This window comes from Lontra canadensis, unplaced genomic scaffold, assembly GCF_010015895.1.
Source record: "Lontra canadensis isolate GAN:19392208 unplaced genomic scaffold, GSC_riverotter_1.0 scaffold111, whole genome shotgun sequence".
NCBI classification, from domain to species: Eukaryota; Metazoa; Chordata; class Mammalia; order Carnivora; family Mustelidae; genus Lontra; species Lontra canadensis.
This window is the reverse complement of record NW_022631105.1, coordinates 4,695,543-4,715,620: the sequence shown is the minus strand read 5'-3', so window position 1 is coordinate 4,715,620 and position 20,078 is coordinate 4,695,543. Positions and strand designations below refer to the sequence as shown.

The 20,078-nt window shown below is 36.4% G+C and overlaps 1 protein-coding gene across 12 annotated transcripts in view; it reads right to left on the bottom strand.

Annotated features, from left to right (window-relative positions):
* The window catches only part of KMT2C (lysine methyltransferase 2C), a 206,982-nt gene extending 187,246 nt beyond the window's left edge, over positions 1–19,736 (bottom strand). For all 12 annotated transcript variants that reach the window (XR_004380607.1, XM_032840119.1, XM_032840125.1 and 9 more), the window contains exons 1-2: positions 19,684–19,736; positions 5,868–5,956 (exon numbers count right to left, since the gene is read on the bottom strand). Coding sequence is in view for 11 of the 12 variants with exons in the window: in XM_032840119.1 (XP_032696010.1) it covers positions 5,868–5,956; positions 19,684–19,721 (127 nt within the window). In the remaining variant the exon portion in view is untranslated. The remainder of the gene's footprint in view (positions 1–5,867; positions 5,957–19,683) is intronic.
* Between the last annotated feature and the right edge of the window lie 342 nt (positions 19,737–20,078).

Sequence of the window (20,078 nt, the reverse complement as noted above, 5' to 3'; positions counted from 1 at the left end):
AAGTAAATGTGAAATGCAGAATTATAAAGTTCTTAGAACTTAGAAGAAAATCTAGATGACCTGGGATTTAGCAGTGGCTATTTATTTATTTATTTTAAAGATTTTATTTCTTTATTCGACAGAGACACAGCGAAAGAGGGAACACAAGCAGGGGCAGTGGAAGAAGGAGAGGCAGACTTTCTGCTGAGCAAGGAGCCTGATGCGGGGCTCGACCCTAGGACCCTGGGATCATGACCTGAGCTGAAGGCAGCTGCTTAACAACTGAGCCACCCAGGTGCCCCTAGCAGTGACTTTTTTGATACAACACCAAACTCATGATTCATCAAAGAAACAACTGATCAACTAGACTTCATTAAAATCTAAAGTTTCTACTCTGCTTAAAACATTGTCAACAGAACAAAAACGGAAGCCACAGAGTAGGAGAAAATACTTGCAAAAGAACATCTGAAGGGTGCCTGGGTAGCTCAGTGGTTAATCATCAGCCTTCGCCTCAGGTCATGATTCCAGAGACCTAGGATCAAGTCCTGCATCAGGCTCCCTGCTCAGCGGGAAGCCTGCTTCTCCCTCTCCCACTCCCTCTGCTTGTGTTCCCTCTCATGCTGTGTCTCTTTCTGTCAAATAAATAAATAAAATATTTTTTAAAAAAGACACATGTGATAAATACAAAATACACAAAGAACTCTTAAAACTCAACAATAAGAAAACCACCTGATGACTCCTCACCAAAGATGCAGATGGCAAATAACCACACAAGAAGATGTTCCATATGATACGTTATCAGGGAAACATCATCTAAAATAATGATATGCTACAACACACTTACTAGAATGGCCAAAGGGTGGCTCAGTCATTAAGCTTCTGCCTTTGGTTCAGGTCATGATCCCAGGGTTCTGGGATTGAGCCCCAAGTCCAGCTCCCTGCTCAGTGAGAAGCCTGCTCCTCCCTCTCCCACCACTCCCCCTGCTTGCATTCTCTCTCTTGCTGTGTCTCTGTCAAATAAATAAGTAAAATCTTAAAAAGAAAAAAAAAAAAAAAGAAGAATGGCTAATATCAGGAACACTGATGACACCAAATGTTGATAAGGACGTGGAGCCAAAAGAACTCTCATTCATTGCTGGTGGCAATGCAAAATGGTACAGCCACTCTGGAAGACAGTTCAGCACTTTCTTATTAAACTAAATATACTCTTACCATATGACCCACCAATCATGTTCCTTGGTATTTACCCAAAGGAGTTGAAACTTAATGGAGTTGAAAACTTGCGTACACACAAAACGTGCATGTGGATGTTTACAGGGATTTCATTCATAATTGCCCAAATTTGGAAGCAGCCAAGATATCCCTCAGCAGATGAATGGATAAACAAACTGTGATACATCCCAACAAAAGAATACTACTCAGTGCTAAAAAGAAAGGAGGTCTCGAGTTATGAAAAGACACGGAGAAAATTTAAAGACATACTGCTAATGAAAGAAGTCCATCTGAAAGGCTATTTACTATCTGATTCCAACTGTATGACATTCTGGAAAAGGCAAAACTATGGAGACGGCAGAAAGCTGAGTGGTTGCCTTGGATTAAAGGCGGGGGAGGGTTAACAGGAGGAAGGGAGGAGATGGGGGGAAATACCGTGTGACACTATAATGATGGATCCGTATCATTTCACACTCGTCCAAACTCATACAACACCAAGTGTGAACCAAAATGTAAACTACATCCTCACAGTGATACTGACGTGTCACTGAGGTTGTTATCAATTTTAACAAATATACCACGCCACGCTGTGGGGGATGTTGACAACGGGGGAAGCTATGCACATGTAAAGGCAGGAGGCACAGGAAATACCTGCGCCTTCCACTCAATTTTGCTGTGAACCTAAAACTCCTCTAAAAACTAAAGTTCATTAAAAAAAACTTTGCTAGAGGTAACGGAAGGTATTAATGTGAACCAGTGTTTATAAGCACATGAGTACACTCTCACATTTATACAATAACTAATATGTCACTAAAATAGACTAACATTAATTCTCAACAAAAACAACAGAACACGTATCCCCAGAGCCCGGTTTTCCATCTCTAACACTTTTCTCCACTAAAAAGAACTAGGAGTCCTTAGAGAATAGTCAATGTCATATCCTGAGGTAGAGAAAATTAAAGATGGGCCTGAAAAATACTGTTGCCAAAGAGCAATGAGCTTTGAAACATTCTGAGATAATATTTAAAAGAACTTAAGAAGCCAGCTGAAGAGAGACCAAACTGCCACAACAGTCAAAAGAAATTTTTAATTATAATTAACTAAATCCTAATTAACCAATTATAATTAACTAAAACAAGTTTGCAAAGCCCTGATTACATAATGATTCTCAAGGAAAAGTGGAATTTCTCTTCTTAACTTGCACTTCATTTGAGCTGATTTTATTTATATAGGAAAAAAAACAGACTAGTAACAGCCACCACCTCCTAAAAAACCATAGAATTTTCTTACCATAAAAACTTAACAAACTACACTGACCTCTACCTCTGAAACTAATACTACATTGTATGTCAATTAAGTGAATTTAAATTTAAAAAAAAAAAAACCTGATCTGTGAAATTTCTTGTGATTTTCCCAGTGGCCACTTACAGGATACTCGTTCCCACCACTTAGCCCCCCGACATACACATACACGCCCCCTATACTCATTATAATAAATATTCTTACATTACTATAAATCATTAAGCAAATATATCAAGACATAATATTTACAGATATAAGAGACCTTCCAACAAACCTTGGGCCTTGAGACGTGCATGTTAAAACCTTGCAGCCAACTCAAGTGTGCTTCTAAACTGACTAGAAATGTATGGAACTCTTCTTCTCTTTGCCTGGGTTTATTTGTAGCTGAACAGATTTTTTTTAAAGTTTTATTTATTTAAGTAATCTCTACACCCAGCATGCACTTGAACGCACAACTCCGAGACCAAGAGTCCATGCTCCTGTGATAGAGCCCGCCAAGCGTCCCCGAAGCTTAGTAGTCTTAAAAACTATTATCTGTTCTTTTCTGTACTATTCTCCTTGTCCTACATGTTCACCAAAACAAATGGACAAAGAGCAAAGACTAATTCAGTTGATTTTATTTAATTTTAGTATAAAAGGCCAGAATAAGAAAAAAATCCTGCTCCTGTTAAAGCCTTTCACTAAACTTTATTTGCCTTGATACCTCTTAAGAGAGAGTATGAGAAGACAGTCCATTTGTGGGGCTTAGTACTCATCGCATAAGGAAAAATTAAATGTCAGAACTCTAGTTTTGTAGTGATGTTCCAAGAATAGCAGTAGCTTAGAAAATACAGAAAAGAAACTCTAAGAATGTAATACTTCTTCAGTTAGTGAACTGAAGCCTACTATACGTCTGGAATTATTCAAGACGCTGGAAATAAATCCATGAGCAAGCCAAATCCCTAACCTCATGAAGCCTGCAGTCTAGTGTGGAAGGCGTACAATAAACAAATATGTGAAACAATGTCATATCTGCTTAAATACTAGGAAAAAAGAAGGGGCTCCTGGAAAACTCAGTCATTAAGCGTCTGCCTTTGGCTCAGGTCATGATCCAGGGTCCTGGGATCAAGCCTCGAATTCGGGTTCCCTGGTCAGTGGGAAGCCTGCTTCTTTCTCTCTACTCCCCATGCTTGTGTTCCCTCTCTCGCTGTGTTGTTTCTCCCTGTCAAATAAATCAGTAAAATCCTAGAAAGAAAGAAAATACTTAATGCTCAAATACTAATGGAAATCACTGAGACAGGAAACACATGATGTAAGAAACCCAGGAAACCTGAAGGCGCAAAGTCCCTAAGAGATGAAGAGGTAAAATCAAGGACACGAGCAAAGAGCTAGCCTTTGATAACCAGAGACATTTCATCCCATTTCAACAGCAGGGAAGGTAAAATCTACGGGAGGAGCTACAAGCAGGATGGTGAGTGAATGTAGAATTTCTCTGCTGACTGCTTCTGTTTTTTTCTTTCTTTCACTGAACTAAGTAAGGAAGGTCATCAATAACCAAAAAATGAAAAACAGGAGGAGGTGTGGAAAATTTGAACAGAGAAGAGAAGGTGCCAAAAGAACCATCAGTGATAATGGGATAGAAAATTTCTACATAAAAGTAGAATGAGTGTAGAGTAGCAATCAGACCCACTTGATATTTGAGGTCATAAATTTAAAATGAAACCAGTCAGCAAGGTGATGATTTTCCCCAGCCATTATCAGCTGCTACACTGCAGAATTTGGTTTTCTATTAAAAACAAAACATTGGGACGATGGTCAAAAAGGTAAAGGTGAGTAAGAGAGGGACTCCCTTCAGTGGGTCACAGACCCTGAATTAGCAGAGGAGGGCAACATCCCCGTCACTAAAATCACTGGATTGGAGGATTCACTATGGTTCAAGAATTATTCTGGCGCTAATACTAGGAGAAATGAGCTGGAAAAAGAAGTAGTAGTCAGAGTGCAGGAGAGATGAAGCTGAGATTCTGGATGTGAAACCGCAATTGTCAGAGCAAGTGAGACAAGGACACAAGCTGATCACATATGACCAGAACACGAGCAGCCTGAAGTGGACTGCTGAGGTAGTCCGGAGAATCGCAGTGCTGAGAAATCAAGGAGCCAAGAGCCCTGGGTCCTGAATAGTTACTAACATCACAATGGAAGCCTCAGAAGAAAACAGAAAGGCAGGTGCTAAATCTTCAGAGCAAAAGGGAAAGTGCCCAGGAAGACTGTTGATAAGTGCAGAAAAAGGGTCTGGGGTGCAGTCAGCAGCACTGGTTTAAAGCAACCTGTAAGTATCGTTATATTGGAAAATGTCACTTAAAACTTAAACAAATACCTTAAAAAAAAAAAAAAAAAAAAACCTCTCCCCTAGAAAGTAACAGAAAAAATTTAAGGAAAAGAAATCAAGAGAAATAACTAGTGGGGAATTTACATAATTCAAGTTTAAAACAATGCGGTAACAAATTCGTGGCAAAACAGCAAAAGGTAGAATTCTGCACTCCAACCTTCAGTCATCACTCTACCTACCGAGACCCTACTGAAGAGAGGGATGAGAAATAGAGAACATCTGAAGGCTTTCCAAGAATTACAGTCATCTAGCAGCAACACACTGATAACCAAAAGTATTTTATGAATAACTGTATTTCAAGATACAGCAATTTCTAATTCTTCTCTAAAAACTGTATGATATTCTGTAAGCAACAAGAGGAGGACAATCAACTTCAGAGAAAAAGCCTATCGCTATGTCTAAACTCTACCCAACAACTGTTAAAAAAACACTGCCCGTGAGAGACCCATCTCACACAGATAGTCTTTGAATACAATTTGAAACCTTGTCCCTTTGACAACTTAAATCACTAATTTAATAAATGTTGGGAAATTAGTTTGGGCAACCTACTCTTTCTTTCTTTTGCCCATACATAATACACATTAGCTTATTAAAGGCACCTAAATGTCCCACAGACCAGAAAGCACTTAGTCTGGTTTAACGCAGCATTTCACAGTATTTTTCTTTACTGGAACATATTTTTTCCCCTCACACACATACTAACATAATCAGCTTCCAACAAATGCTGGATGGTTCATAAGCAGGAATATACTATAAGTTATCATATTAACAGCCTGGAATTACTATGTATTCCAGTTTTAATTTTGCTTTAATAAAATATTTCTCTACAGATATTAAATACTTTCCACTAAATCAGGGCTGTAGGGAAAAGAGAGAACTAAATTTTTTCACTGTGTCATAGCTTATCAGACTATTTCAGCAGATGGAGATTTTAGAACTCAGTATATAGCCAAATGCTAGTTGTGCAAATTATGATGTGCATTTTTTAAAAATCTGTGAAGTTTGATACCTGCTTCCACAATATTTTCCGTTTCTGTTGTCTCCAGCCCATCCATGCTGTCCTCATCTTCCACGGTAGTTTTTCCTCTACTTCGAGGCCTATGGAGAAGTAAAGACAAAGAGTTCAATGTAATTTTAAGGATTACAATTGTATTTAACATAAAGAAGTTGAAGGTATACATAATAAAATTAGGCAAATTTTACTATATGTTACCATATCAAATAGTAAATATCACATTTTAGAGTTATTTTTCCCTCAAACCCAGCCCACCCTTATACATAAATGTGAAGACAGGCCCAGATCAATGTATTTTGTCATCAGAACTTCAGTATTCTTTGTATTAGGCTTTGTCCCTCTTTTGAGCTGACCTTGAGATGACCTTCTGTCTACAGTAGTGGTTTTTAACCACTTAATGGGTTATTTGCAAAATTCACACATCAGGTTATACCTCTTTATCTAGTGAAAATAAGGAAATGATGCCCAAGACGAGTGTATTTTTAAGACTCTTCCATACATGAAAGGGATGCGTATCTTTGCAAACCACTCAAAAAAAATTTTTGTAAATATTTAACATAATCTAATCACATATCTTACAAATATAATGCAATTATATAAAACTCACTTCAGTAAAGTAAGAATCATGGTAAAGAGAGCTTCTTTGACCCAATGCCATTTAAAAAACAAAACAAAAACACTAATGCCGAAAAAAAAAAAAAACACTAATGCCTTCAGATTTTGAGAAATCTCAGAAATTAAGGATAGAAATGAGTTAAACAAAAAAAAAAATTTGAGGGGCTCCTGGGTAGCTCATTCGGTTGAGCATCTGCCTTTGGCTCAGGTCATGATCCCAGGGTCCTGGGATCCAGCCCCCCACCGGGCTCCCTGCTCCGAAAAGAGCCTGCTTCTCCCTCTCTCTCTGCTGTTCCCCCTGCTTGTACTTTCTCTCTCTGTGTCAAATAAATAAAATCTTTAAAAAAATTTTTGAACACATAAGAAAAAACAGGAAATCACATATTTTAAAAATTTAGAAATTGACAGTAGTACTCAGATACTTTCAGACCTTTAAATTATTTCATTACGTAAAAAGACACAAACTCAGTGTTTAAGTTGAAAAACACAGGGCACGGGTACCTGGGTGGCTCAGTGGGTTAAAGCCTCTGCTTTCGGCTCAGGTCATGATCTCGGGGTCTTGGGATCGAGCCCCACATCCAGCTCTCTGCTCAGCAGGGAGCCTGCTTCCCCCTCTCTCTCTGCCTGCCTCTCTGCCTACTTGTGGTCTCTGTCAAATAAATAAAAATTAAAAAAAGAAAAAAGAAAAAGAAAAACACAGGGCAGAGGTGCCTGGGTGGGTCACTGGGTTAAGCCTCTGCCTTTGGCTCAGGTCATGACCTCAGGCTCCTGGGATGGAGCCCCTGCATTGGGCTCTCTGCTCAGCAGGGAGCCTGCTTCCCACCCCTCTCTCTGATTCCCTCTCTGCCTGCTTGTGATCGCTCTCTGTCAAATAAATAAATAAAATCTTTAAAGAAAAAGAAAAAGAAAAACACAGGGCAGAAAATAATAAAGGGTTAATATAAAAAACTTAAAAGGCTTTTTTTAAACAACAGAAAATCCAAATTAAGTCTTTCTTTTAAATATTAATCAAAACCAGAAAAGGAGACATAACAGAAGAATTTTCTGAAGCTGAAAGCAGTCTAAGTAGTTTTATATATGAACTACTGCAAACTGTCAGAAAGTCACCCCTACCCCCAAAGAACTTTAAAACACCTGAACCAAAATCCTAACAAATATGTCTAAAACTATAGTTGAAAAAATCTATGTTAAAAAAAAAACTACGTAAAATACTAGTAAATATCATCAACATACAAGTATAATTTAATATTAGAAATTAGTCAATATAACACAGTAGATCAAAGAGCCAAAATAGCATTGCTTCAAACTTCATGAGCAAAAGGGAAAGAGACATAATTCAGTAAGAAACTACATGGACTAAAAAAAAAAAAAAAAAAAAGAAACTACATGGACTGACTGGGGCTAAAGGATTCCTAGGCTGATTGTATTTCTCATGGAAAAAGGGACAAGATAATTACCTTTAGGATTTATTAAGTAGTTATGTTTAAATTTAAAAGAAAACTTTAGAGTAATCAAAGGGAAAAGAAAGTATGGGATGAAGAAAGTCTGACCAATCCAACAGCAGGCAAAAAAGAAAATAAAAAATATGTAATATATAGAAAATAAAATAAAAAGATTAAAAATATGAGTTCTCACAGTAAATATAAGTGGCTTAAAGTTGGCTGTCATTAATGATAAAAAGATTAATTTACCATGAAAACTCAACAGAACTACTCGCATTGTATAAAGCAAACATTTACAGAACAACGAGGAATTCAGAGTCACAATCATGAGAAATTTTCACATCTCACACTCAGAAACTGAGATGACATACAGTTAGAAACATTTTAAGCAATTACTTGGACGACACATGTAACAAGCATCATTACAACTTGGATCAATCCTCCTATGTCTGGCTCTGTTAAAACACAGGATACAGGGTTAAACAAAATCTCTGCTTTCACTAAACTACATTCTAGTGAGAAGAAATACTTGTTACTCCATTAAACAAAACACACATAAAGAAAATACAAATGAAAAAAAATGAAGGATGGAAGGACTACCATTTTAAACAAGATACTTAAAAAATAAACTTCATAAAAATAAAATTTTATTTTATTTTTAAGTAAGGAGACGTTTCAGTAGATCTGAAGTAAAAGAGAAACCAAACCATGCAAACAGGTGGGAAAGGAGCACTACAGTTGAAGGAACGGCGAATGCAAAGTTACAAGTGTATGCGTGTTGGAAGAACAATGTTTCTGGTGTTGAAAAATATACTGTGGTTGGAACAGAGTGAGTGAGAGGGGCAGTAAGGAGATAACGAGGCCAAAGAAAGTTTTTTTAAAAAGGGATCAATTGGGTTTTTTTTCTTGTTTCTTTTTTTTTTTTAGAAACCTATAGACCAATATAAGGACTATGTACAGAGAGACTGGAAATTCTTGAAATAATCCTAACATGACTGCTACAGTGAAATAGAGAAAAAGAAATTAATTCAAGAGATATTATGGAGCTAGAATTTACTTTTAATCTTTTCTTTATGATTCTTCGTGATTAGGAACACTCACTGCTAAAGGAAGGGAAACATGTGTGACTTAGCTGGCTTTGTCATTTAATCTTCCAAGCCAGTGTCTGTCGCTCTGTTTTATGTCTTGTTTTGTTTTTTTTCTCCACTATCCCTTGCTAAGTTATGATTTTTTGGCAGTATTGGCTTTATTTCAAACTCATTTTATATAAAGGTAGGGGGAGTAAGGAGTGTGTACATATGTATCAGTTGTCTGTATTCCTCAAGAAGAAATTTTTTAATTTTTACTTTGCTTCTTTTCCTTCTTATTCTTCTTAATTCCTGGTTTTGGCACCAATAAAGCATGCTTTTACATTCATCAACCCATCAGAATTCTTTTCCTTCTGCTCAATGGACCAACTTATCAATATCATGTCATTTTTAAGTTTCCCATATTTCACTCACATCTTTTTAATGCTGCTCACTGGCTTCTGGTATGTGATTGTTCTGACTAATCAAATGGTGAATTTATTTTTTTCTGGATGCAAAAAGATAATGGTCATACTTTGTCAAATCCACATCAGTAGAAATAGATGTACACATTTTACATTTCCATATTGCATTCAGATGTTCCCAGTTTGGGTTTTTAATAGAACTTTGAAGTCTCATTACAAACGGCAACCTAAAAATTATTTATTTCAATCTTTCTTTGGCTTTTCTTCCTTCTAATTTTTTTTCTTTTGTATCTTTTAACCCTTCATTTTAATTTTGATTCCTTCTGCTGAAAGCAAATTTGAAGTAAAATAATACCATGAACAATTTGAGAAAAATTTCCATCAAAAATCCAATGTTCCATATTAATATTATAAATTAAAACTAGGGGCGCCTGGGTGGCTCAGTGGGTTAAGCCACTGCCTTCGGCTCAGGTCATGATCTCAAGGTCCTGGGATCGAGTCCCGCGTCGGGCTCTCTGCTCAGCGGGGAGCCTGCTTCCCTCTCTCTCTCTCTCTCTGCCTGCCTCTCTGTCTACTTGTGATCTCTCTCTGTCAAATCAATAAATAAAATATTTAAAAAAAATAAAAATAAAAAAAATAAATTAAAACTAATTTGAGTTCCTAAAATAATATAGTAGACTTCTATTTAAAGCCACATGGGACTACAGAGGAGGTTCAAATTACTTTCCACGCATAAACAACTAGAAAACCATATAAAATATAAGAAACAACCATCATTAGACATTAAACAAAAGGCAAGGACAGGACTGTAATCCCCAGGCAAAAGGAAAAAAACAAGGTGAACCCTACCATCACAAAGGCTTTCTGCATGGAGTTAATTTGCAAACTGTAGCACAGAGAGGGGAACTCAAAGACTGGCAACTGTACTGAAATGAAGCCACAGAATCATCAGTTCAGGAGGCTAGAAACTGTGGGAAAGCGTACATAAGGAGAGGGAGTTGTACAGAGACACAGATCCAGACATCCGCATAAGGGTACCCTTAAGGTTTTATCTGTATACTAATCTGTGTAAAAGTGGTATAAAACCCCAAAAGGCTAAACAAGAACAAGTTCCAAGGAAAGAACTATTACAGCACAGCTGCAATACAAACAAGTCCCAAAGTTCCCAGAGCCAGGAATCAGCCACATTCCCTCTAACCAGAGTGCCAAGACCTCATCGACTATATTATCACATTCAGTAGAGACTAAAATAGAACATGACTTTAAAAGTAAGCTAAATGAAGCCTACAACTTATCTTCTAGACCATCTCTAAAAGAGTTCACAAATAAGCCTCAAAAGAACATAAATTTCCCACAACTAACTTAACAGGCAAACGCAAACACACACACACACACACACAGCATTTGTTAAAGTAATACAACAAAATCTAGCTCACAACAAAAAAAAATCACAAAGTATGGCATCCAGTGAAAATTTACAAACTATAAAGAAAAGGAAGAAAATGTAAGTAATGACCACGAAAAAAAAATCAAGGAATAAAACCAGAAAACAACAGAGATGATAGAAGGGACAAGCACGGACATTAAATTGGCTATTATCAACATGTCTCATATGTTTAAGAATGTAATGGAAAATGAATGAGAGAGAGAAATGAAAGATAGTAAAAAATGTTAAAAATGAAACTCAAAGGTAACAAAAAAAAAAAACAAATAAAACTTTTACTTTGATTAACATCTGACAGAAACGGTAAAAGAAAAGATGACTGACATTAAAGATCTAGCAAATAATATCTACCCAACATAAAAGACAAAGTGAAAAAAGACAAACACAGCTACAGAACCCTATGGGACAAAAGCAACCAATCTAACATGTGAAACTGGAGTTGGAGGGAAACAAACAAACAATAAATAAATAAATAAATAAATATATATATATATATCTATATATATATATATATACACACACATACATACACACACATACCTATTTAATGAAACACTAGCTGCAAATCTTGCAAACTTTGTAATTACAAACCTACGGATCCAAGCAGCACAACAAAAACTCACTCACATACACACATGAGTAACTTTATAGTCAACTTGCTAAAACAGAGTAATGAAAGAACCTCAAAAGCAGCCAAAAGTAAAATGTATTACTTACAGAGTAAGAAAAATAAAGAGTGACTGCAAACTTCTCATGTGAAACTATGTAAGCCAGAAGACAGTGAAATAACATAATTGAAAAGCTTGGAGAAAAAATTAAAGGGGAAAAAACCCATAAACCTTAAATTAAACATGCAGCAAAAAGCATCCTTCAGAAACGAAAGTAATGAAAAAGATTTTTCAAACAAATTGTTCAGCAAACCTTCATTATAAGACATGTTAAGGAAATTCTTTGGACAAAAGGAAAACTACAGTTAATAAAAGCCTGGATCAAGATATCTGTATGCAAAGGAATAAAAAGTGATGGAAATGGCTAAGTATGTAGCAAATATAAAAGACTTTTTTCTCATTTTTAATCCCCTTAAAAGTTAACTCACTGTTTAAAGCAAAAACTGTAATTTATTCCAGGGCACATAACATATATATATATGAACTGTATGGCAACAGGTGGTGCCTGGGTGACTGCTAAGTGCCTGCTTCAGCTCAGGTCATGATCCCAGATACCTGGGACTAAGCTCCACATCAGCTCCTTGCTCAGCAAAGAATCTACTTCTCCCTTTCTCTTTCCCTCTCCCCATGCTTGTGCTCACTCGATCTCTCTCTCTCTCTCAAGCAAGTAAATAAAATCTTTTAAATAAATAAAATAAATAAAAATTAAAATAAACTGTATGGCAACAATAGTTCAAAACAAAGGAGGGTAAAAATGAAAGTATATTGGTATACAGATCTTATAGTACATTTGCAATAATAAAATGTTACTTGAAGGAAAACTCAGGTGAGTTAAAAATCTATCACATAAAACCAAGAGCAACTCCTCTATGAAAACACACACATGCACAGCTTGTTAGTCAAATACAGATAGAACAGAATGCTAAAAAAATTCCATTAACCCAAAAAGGGGAGGGAAAGAATAAAAGAGAATGAAAAAAAAAAGAAATAAAATACAAAACAAGTAGATTTAAACGCATTCACATCAACAATTTTGTTAAGTGTCAATAAGCTTAACACTATGATTAAAAAGCAGAAATTATAAAATCTTGTTAAAATGTTGATACTACCCAAAGCAATTTACGGATTTAATACTATCCCTATCAAAATACCAAGAGCGTTTTTCACAGAACTGGAACAATTCTAAATTTTATATGGAACCAAAAAGACTTCAACAGCCAGAGCAATCTTGAAAAAGAAAAACAAAACTGGAGGTATCACAATTCCAGATTTCATGTTATATTGTAAGACAGTAGTAATTAAAACAGTATGATACTGGCATAAAAACACACATAGATCAATGGAAAAGAATAGAAAACCCAGAAATAAACCCACAATTATATCGTCAATCTATGACAAAGGAGGCAAGAAGATACAATGGGAAAAAGACAGTCTCTTCAACAAATGTGTTGGGAAAAATGTACAGCTACAGGCAAAAGAACGAAACTGGACCACTCTCTTTTATGATACACAAAAATAGAGTCAAAATGATCTGAAGACCTAAACATGAGACCTGAAACCATAAAAATCCTTGAAGACAGCTCAGTCAGTAATTTCTCTGATATCACCCATAGCAACATTTTTCTAGACATGTCTCCTGAGGCAAAGGAAATAAAAGCAAAAATAAACTGTTGGAACTACATCAAAACAAAAACCTCTGCACAGTGAAGTCAACAATCAACAAAGCTAAAAGGCAATGTACTGAATGTACAAATGACCTATCAGATAAAGGATTAGTTTCCAAAATATATAAAGAACTTACAAAGTCAAGATGTCCAAAAAACAAATAATCCAATTTTAAAAATGGGCAGAAGACATGAACAGACATTTCTCTGAAGACATCCAGGTGGTCAAGAGACGCATGAAAAGATGCTCGACATCACTCATCAAAGGGAAAAGCTAATCAAAAAACTACAATGAGATATCACCTCACATTTGTCAGATGGCTAAAATAAAAAAATGAAGAAACAACAGGTGTTGGCCAGGATATGGAGACCAAAGAACACTCATGCACTGTTGGTGAGAATGCAAACTGGTGCAGCCACTGTGGAAAACAGTTCAAAGTTTCCTCAAAAGTTAGAAATAGAACTACCCTATAATTCAGTAATCACACTACGGGGTATTTACCCCCAAAATATAAAAACACTAATTCAAAGGGATGTGTGTATCCCTAAGCTTATAGTAGCATTATTTACAATAGCCAAACTCTGAAAGCAGCCTGAGTGTCCACTGATAGATGAATGGATAAAGAATATGAGGTATACATTTGCAATAGACTATTATTCAGCCATAAAATGGAATCATTTTTTTTTAAGATTTTATTTATTTATTTGACAGAGAGAAAGAGAGAGATCACAAGTAGGCACAGAGGCAGGCAGAGAGAGAGGGGAAATTAGATTGCTGAGCAGAGAGCTCAATGTGGGGCTCGATCCCAGGACCCTGAGATCATGACCTGAGCCGAAGGCAGAGGCTTAACCCACTGAGCCATCCAGGCGCCCCAAAATGGAATGAAATCTTGCCATCTGCAAAACACAGATAAAGCTGGAGAGTATAAAGCCTAAGCAAAATAAGCTGGTCAAAGACAAATCCCATATGATCTCACTCAAATGTGGAATTTAAGAAACAAAAAAAAGTGAACAAAGGAAAAAAAGATAGAGACAAACCAAGAAACAGACTCTTAATTATAGAGAACAAACTGAGGGTTCTCAGAGGGGAGGCAGATAGAGGGGGATGGTCAAAATAGGTGATGAGAATAAAAGACCACACTCACCATGATGTAAAAAAATTAAATTAAATTAAATTAAAAAGCAGAAATTATCAGTTTAAATTTAAAAAGCAAGACCCAATTATATGCAGTCTATAAGACACACACTTACAGGGATACTTACAGGATAAAAGAATAAAGAGACAGAAAAATATAATGTGACAATACTGATCAAAAGAAAGCTACGCTGACTATATTATTAAACAAAGCACACTTCAAAGAAGGAGTATTATAAGAACTAAAGACAGATGTTACATAATGATAAAAATGCCAATTCATCAGAGACAATAATCCTAACCATGTATGCACCCAATGCTTCAAAATATTGATAATTGAAAATGGAAATATTTAAATCCACAATTACACCTGTACACCACAATACTGCTCAATAACTGGCATAAGTAGACAAAAAATTCAATAAAGATACAGAATACTTAAGACTACTCATCAACCAAGTGGACCTAAACTGGCCATTACAGAACACCCTACCTACTAACAACTGAATACCTACTCTTTTCAAGCATACAATCCCCAGAATAATCCAAATTGTAGCCCTTTACACAAAGTTCAACAAATTTAAAGACTAAATCATACCTAACATGTCCTCTGGCCCTAATGGAACTAAACTAGAAACAAGTAATATCTTCAAACATCTGGTAAACACAATCAAAATTCTAAATAACCCACTAGTCAAGAAAGAAATGAAGGAAAGTGGAAATTGGAAATTGGAAAACAGCTCGAACTAAATGAAAATGAATATACAGCATTTCTAAATTTGTAAGATTCAGGTAGCACTGAATCAACGGAAATTTACATAAATAGTTATATATCAGGAAATAAGAAAGATCTCAACTATAATAGTAACATAAGCCTCCACTTCAAGAAACTAGAAAACAGGGGCCCCTGGGTAGCTCAGTCAATTAAGCATCGGCCTTCAGCTTAGGTCATGATCTCAGGGTCCTGAGATTGAAACCCACACGGGGCTGACTGCTAGGCCCTCTCTCTGTCAAATAAATAAAATCTTAAAAAAAAAAAAAATTAGAAAATAAAAATAAAATCAAAACGATAAGGAAAGAAATAATAAAAAGCCAAAATCAGTGACATAAAAACACAATAATGGAGAATTTTTAAAAATCAATGGAATCACCTCCCCAAAAATCAATGAAATTCAAACATGGTTCTTTGAAAAAATTAATAACATAGTTGATTTGCCAGTAAAAATGATGGAGAGAAAAAAATTCATAAACTACCATCAGAAAAATTGAAAGAGGGATTATCACTAGAAAGTCAATACCCACTAGAAAGAGAATGAGAAAATATAAATAATTTTAAGTCAATAAATCCAATGGTCACAATCCTCGGAAAGTACAAATTACCAAAGACTCAAGACTAGAAATGGAAAATTTGAATAACCCAGTGTCTATTTTTAAAATTGAATTTGTAGGTATAAACCTTCCCACAAAGAAAATTCCAAACCCAGTTGTCTTTATTGACAGATTCTATCAAATGTTTGAGAAATAATACTAATGCTACACTATCTCCAGGAAATAATGAAGGAAGGAACACTTCCCAACTCTTTCTATGATGCTGGCATTACAATGACAGCAAAATCAAAGAACATTATATAGAACCAATATCCGTCAAAAAAACCTATTTTATACAAGAAAAAAGAGAACGCTCCGCCATCAATTTTTTACATATATTACACCTGCCATACCAAATCAAAATAAAAATAATGTAAGAAAATTAAATTATAGCCTGTTTTTTGCTTTAAAAACACATATAAAAAGGGCAAAAGATTACCAAGGGGTTCCCGTTCTAGATAAGATGGAGGAATACATGCCAAACTTTAACTGTCACTGAATGCAACTATAAAACATGAATATAGGGCAATCCTCTTGGGTCCCCTCCCTCCTCGGGAGCTTTGTACTATCGCTTTGCTATGACTCAATAAACCTTGCTCTGCTGCTCACCACACACACACACACACACACACACACACACACATAATACATGCCACAACTATTTGAGTTTCCTTAAAAATACAGAACAACATGATGATCTGGAACAGACACCAGAATTCAAAGAACTTCCAAAGTATCACTGAGTTCACTATTTTTACCTCTTCAGTATCCCCTGGCCTGAGCCCAGCACAGTCTAACGGCCAGGAGCGATGATGCAGTCTAACAGCCAGGAGATGCAGAAAGAGCGTGACTGAGCTAACCCACAACATGCTCACAGTGGACCTGATCCTAGCAAGTATTAACAAAAACTTCCAGAGCTGAGCTAACAGACCTCTGGCCAGGTTGCAGACTTACCACTGGTACTCCAAACACAGTATAGACAAGAACTGCACTGCAAAAGTTCTGAAAACGAAACTGAACTTACCACAGCCCACAAACGGCTGGTTGAACCTGTAGCCTTGCATACCCAGGCCAAGTGCCTGCTAAAACAAAAATATCAACATTCTCCATAAGGTGTCTTTAAACCCCACAGTCTTACAACAAAACATTCAAACTGTTCAGAAAACAATCCAAAATTACTTGATACACAAAATGTCAAATCACATAAAAATACAGGGAATAAAGGCCAATGATAAAATGAAAAAGAGGTTGGAATTTTCTGATGACCACTTCAAGGCAGCTGTTATTAACTGTTCAAATAAGTAATTTTGAAAACTCTTAAGGCAAAATTTAAAATAGATATCTGCAAAGAAACAGAAGGTATAAAGAAGAACCAACAGGAAATTTTAAAAATAAAAATTACAAAAAAATAAAAAATAAAACAAAAATAAAATAAAATAAAAATTACAAAAATCAAAAACAATAAACTATTATTAGAAACAAACAATAAACGACAGGCCTAAACTGAAACAGTAATTACAGTAAATGTAAGTGGACTAACCATTCCAATTAAAATACAGAGATTATCAGAATCGATTTAAAAACATGACCCAACTACATTCTACCTACATGAAACTCAATTCGTGCGCCTAGGTGGCTCTGTGGGTTAAAGCCTCTGCCTTCAGCTCAGGTCATGATCTCAGGGTCCTGGGATCGAGCCCCGCATCGGGCTCTCTGCTCAGCGGGGAGCCTGCTTCTCCCTCTCTCTCTGCCTGACTCTCTGCCTACTTGTGATGGCTCTGTCAAATAAATAAATAAAATCTTAAAAAAATTTTTTTTAAATAAAATAAAGGAAAAAAGAAAAAGAAACTCAATTCAAATGTAATGACATATTTAAGCAAACAGATATCCATGCAACACTAATCCAAGTTAAGCGTGAGTGGCTATCCTAATATCATACAAAGCAGGCTTCAAAACAAGACAAAAAAATTACCAGATGCGTCAACTATACTCAAATAAAGAAAAAAAATTTAAGGTACCAGGGATAAAGAGGAACGTTACATATTAATAAAAGGATCAAGGGGCACCTGGGTGGCTCAGTGGGTTAAGCGTCTACCTTCGGCTCGGGTCATGATCTTGGAGTCCTGGGATCGAGCCCCACATCCAGCTCTCCACTCAGCAGGGAATTTGCTTCTCCCTCTACCACTGTCCCTCCTCCCTCACTCACACACTCTCTCTCTCAAATAAATAAAAAGCTTTAAAAAAATTTTTTTTAAAGGGTCAACTCACCAACAACACATAATTCTCAAAGTGTGAGCACATAACAACAGAACTCCAAAACACATGAACCAAAACCAAAATCAAAACAACCAGGGCACCAGGCTGACCTGAGTTGGTAGAGCATGTGACTCTTCATCTTGGGGTCGTGAATTCTAGCCCCATGTTGGGGGCAGAGTTTACTTAAAAAACAAAACAACAACAATACACACACCACTACATTATTCTCACGTAATCCTCTTAACTGTCCTACTGAAGTAGGCACTACTGTTCCCTTTTTACAGATACGCACATTCAAATTCAGAAAGGTTAAAGAAGTTACTCAAAGTCACTTAAGCAGCTGAAGCTAACCAGCAGTGAGGGAGACATGCCGGAGAGATCCATGAACTCCTCCTGCTGAGGTCCACAAAACTACTGGTTCCTCCAAAACCTAATTAAAACAATCTGTTGGAAGTGCTACCTAGGGCCAGTGCCCATTATTTACTACCAAAGCCATAGGTTTAATTCAGAACTCCACTACTCAGGCCCTCACACTCAAATGGGGAAGGAAAAGATCTTACAAGCTCGGAGGCCACCTCTCCTCTAAGTGTTCTGGATTTCACTGCATTGGCCTGGGACACACCTTACCCATATACTCTCAAAAAAGTAGTTAAAAGTAGGGACCTAAACGGATAATTGTACATCCATATTCACAGCAGTATTATTCCTTCTAGAACCTCACGCCAATAATTCTTCAACACAGGATCTGCCAGTTCATCTCTCCTACCAGCCTCTCATAGCCCAACGAAGAGGCAGCTATAATACAGCAGGAACCAGCATGGACGCTGGAGCCTGACTGCCTGGGTTAAAAAAGCTAAAAAAGTCAACTACATGACCCCGTGCAAGCCGCTGAAACTGGGTGCCTTAATTTCCTCATCTTTTAAATGGTAATAATAGCACTACCCCACAGAATTATTCCAAGGATTAAATGTAAAGCCTTCACAGGGGGATGGGTGAAATAGGTGAAGGGGATTAAGAGTTTGTGTACAAACTTTCAGCTATAAAATAAAATATAAAATATAAATATAAAATAAATATATACATACAATATAAAATAAAATATAAAATTATAATTTCCAGTTATAAAATAAATAATGTCTGTGAAATGAAAAGTACAGCACAGAAAATACAGACAATGAGATTGTAATAACATTGCAAGGTGGTGGTAACTATATCATGGTGATCACTGTGTAATACGTAGAATTGTTAAATCACTACATTGCACACCTAAAACTAATATAACGTATGTCATATATGTCATTATATGTTATATATAACGATATACGTCATATATGTCATTATATGAAGCTGTACTTCAGTTATAAAAAGAAATTTGTTTATGCAAAGTATTTACAATGCCAGTTACCTGGTAGGCACTGACTGTTAGCTATCAGCATTGTGACTCTCCCCATATATAACCTCCTTCCCCACCTTGGATCCCATGTTAGGAATTATAATCACTCTGTTCCATATATCCTCAATAATTTCTACCTTCATTTTTTTCAGTTCTATTTTGCTGGCAAAAGTCGATCCTGACCAAATCAAACCCTCCTCTTACTTTAGCCCTGAATTCAAGCTAAGGAACAAAGACACAACTGGGCTTCTACTTTAGCTCTGTGGTTCTAACCCCACAGAGCAGCCACTCACTCCACCAGCAGTCTTTCCACTTTGGTCAGTTCACTATTACCTTCCAGAATTGTTCCACACCCTTCTGTCTTCAAACATTTAAGATTCTCCATTCTTCACCCTTCAGTTGATAGAACTTCAATGGCAAAACAAAGGTAGTCAGAAAAGTTTCCATATCCTCCTCTTAGGAAATCCTCCAACTGTCCCAAATTCTTTTCCCGTATATCCTACCTTCTCTCCTAGTAAACACACTAGCTATGTTCCCAGCTAACAGCAATCCTTCGACGTGTGTTCTGGATCACACACTCACTCCTGTTCGTGAACTTTCCATTAGAGCTATTCTCTTCTCCTGCTTTATCAGTTTTCCCTACTCTGAAAATCAGTCCCATCAGCTTATAAAGTTACTGCAGTAACAATGATCTTGCAAGAAAATAAAACCCTCTCTGCAGTGCACAT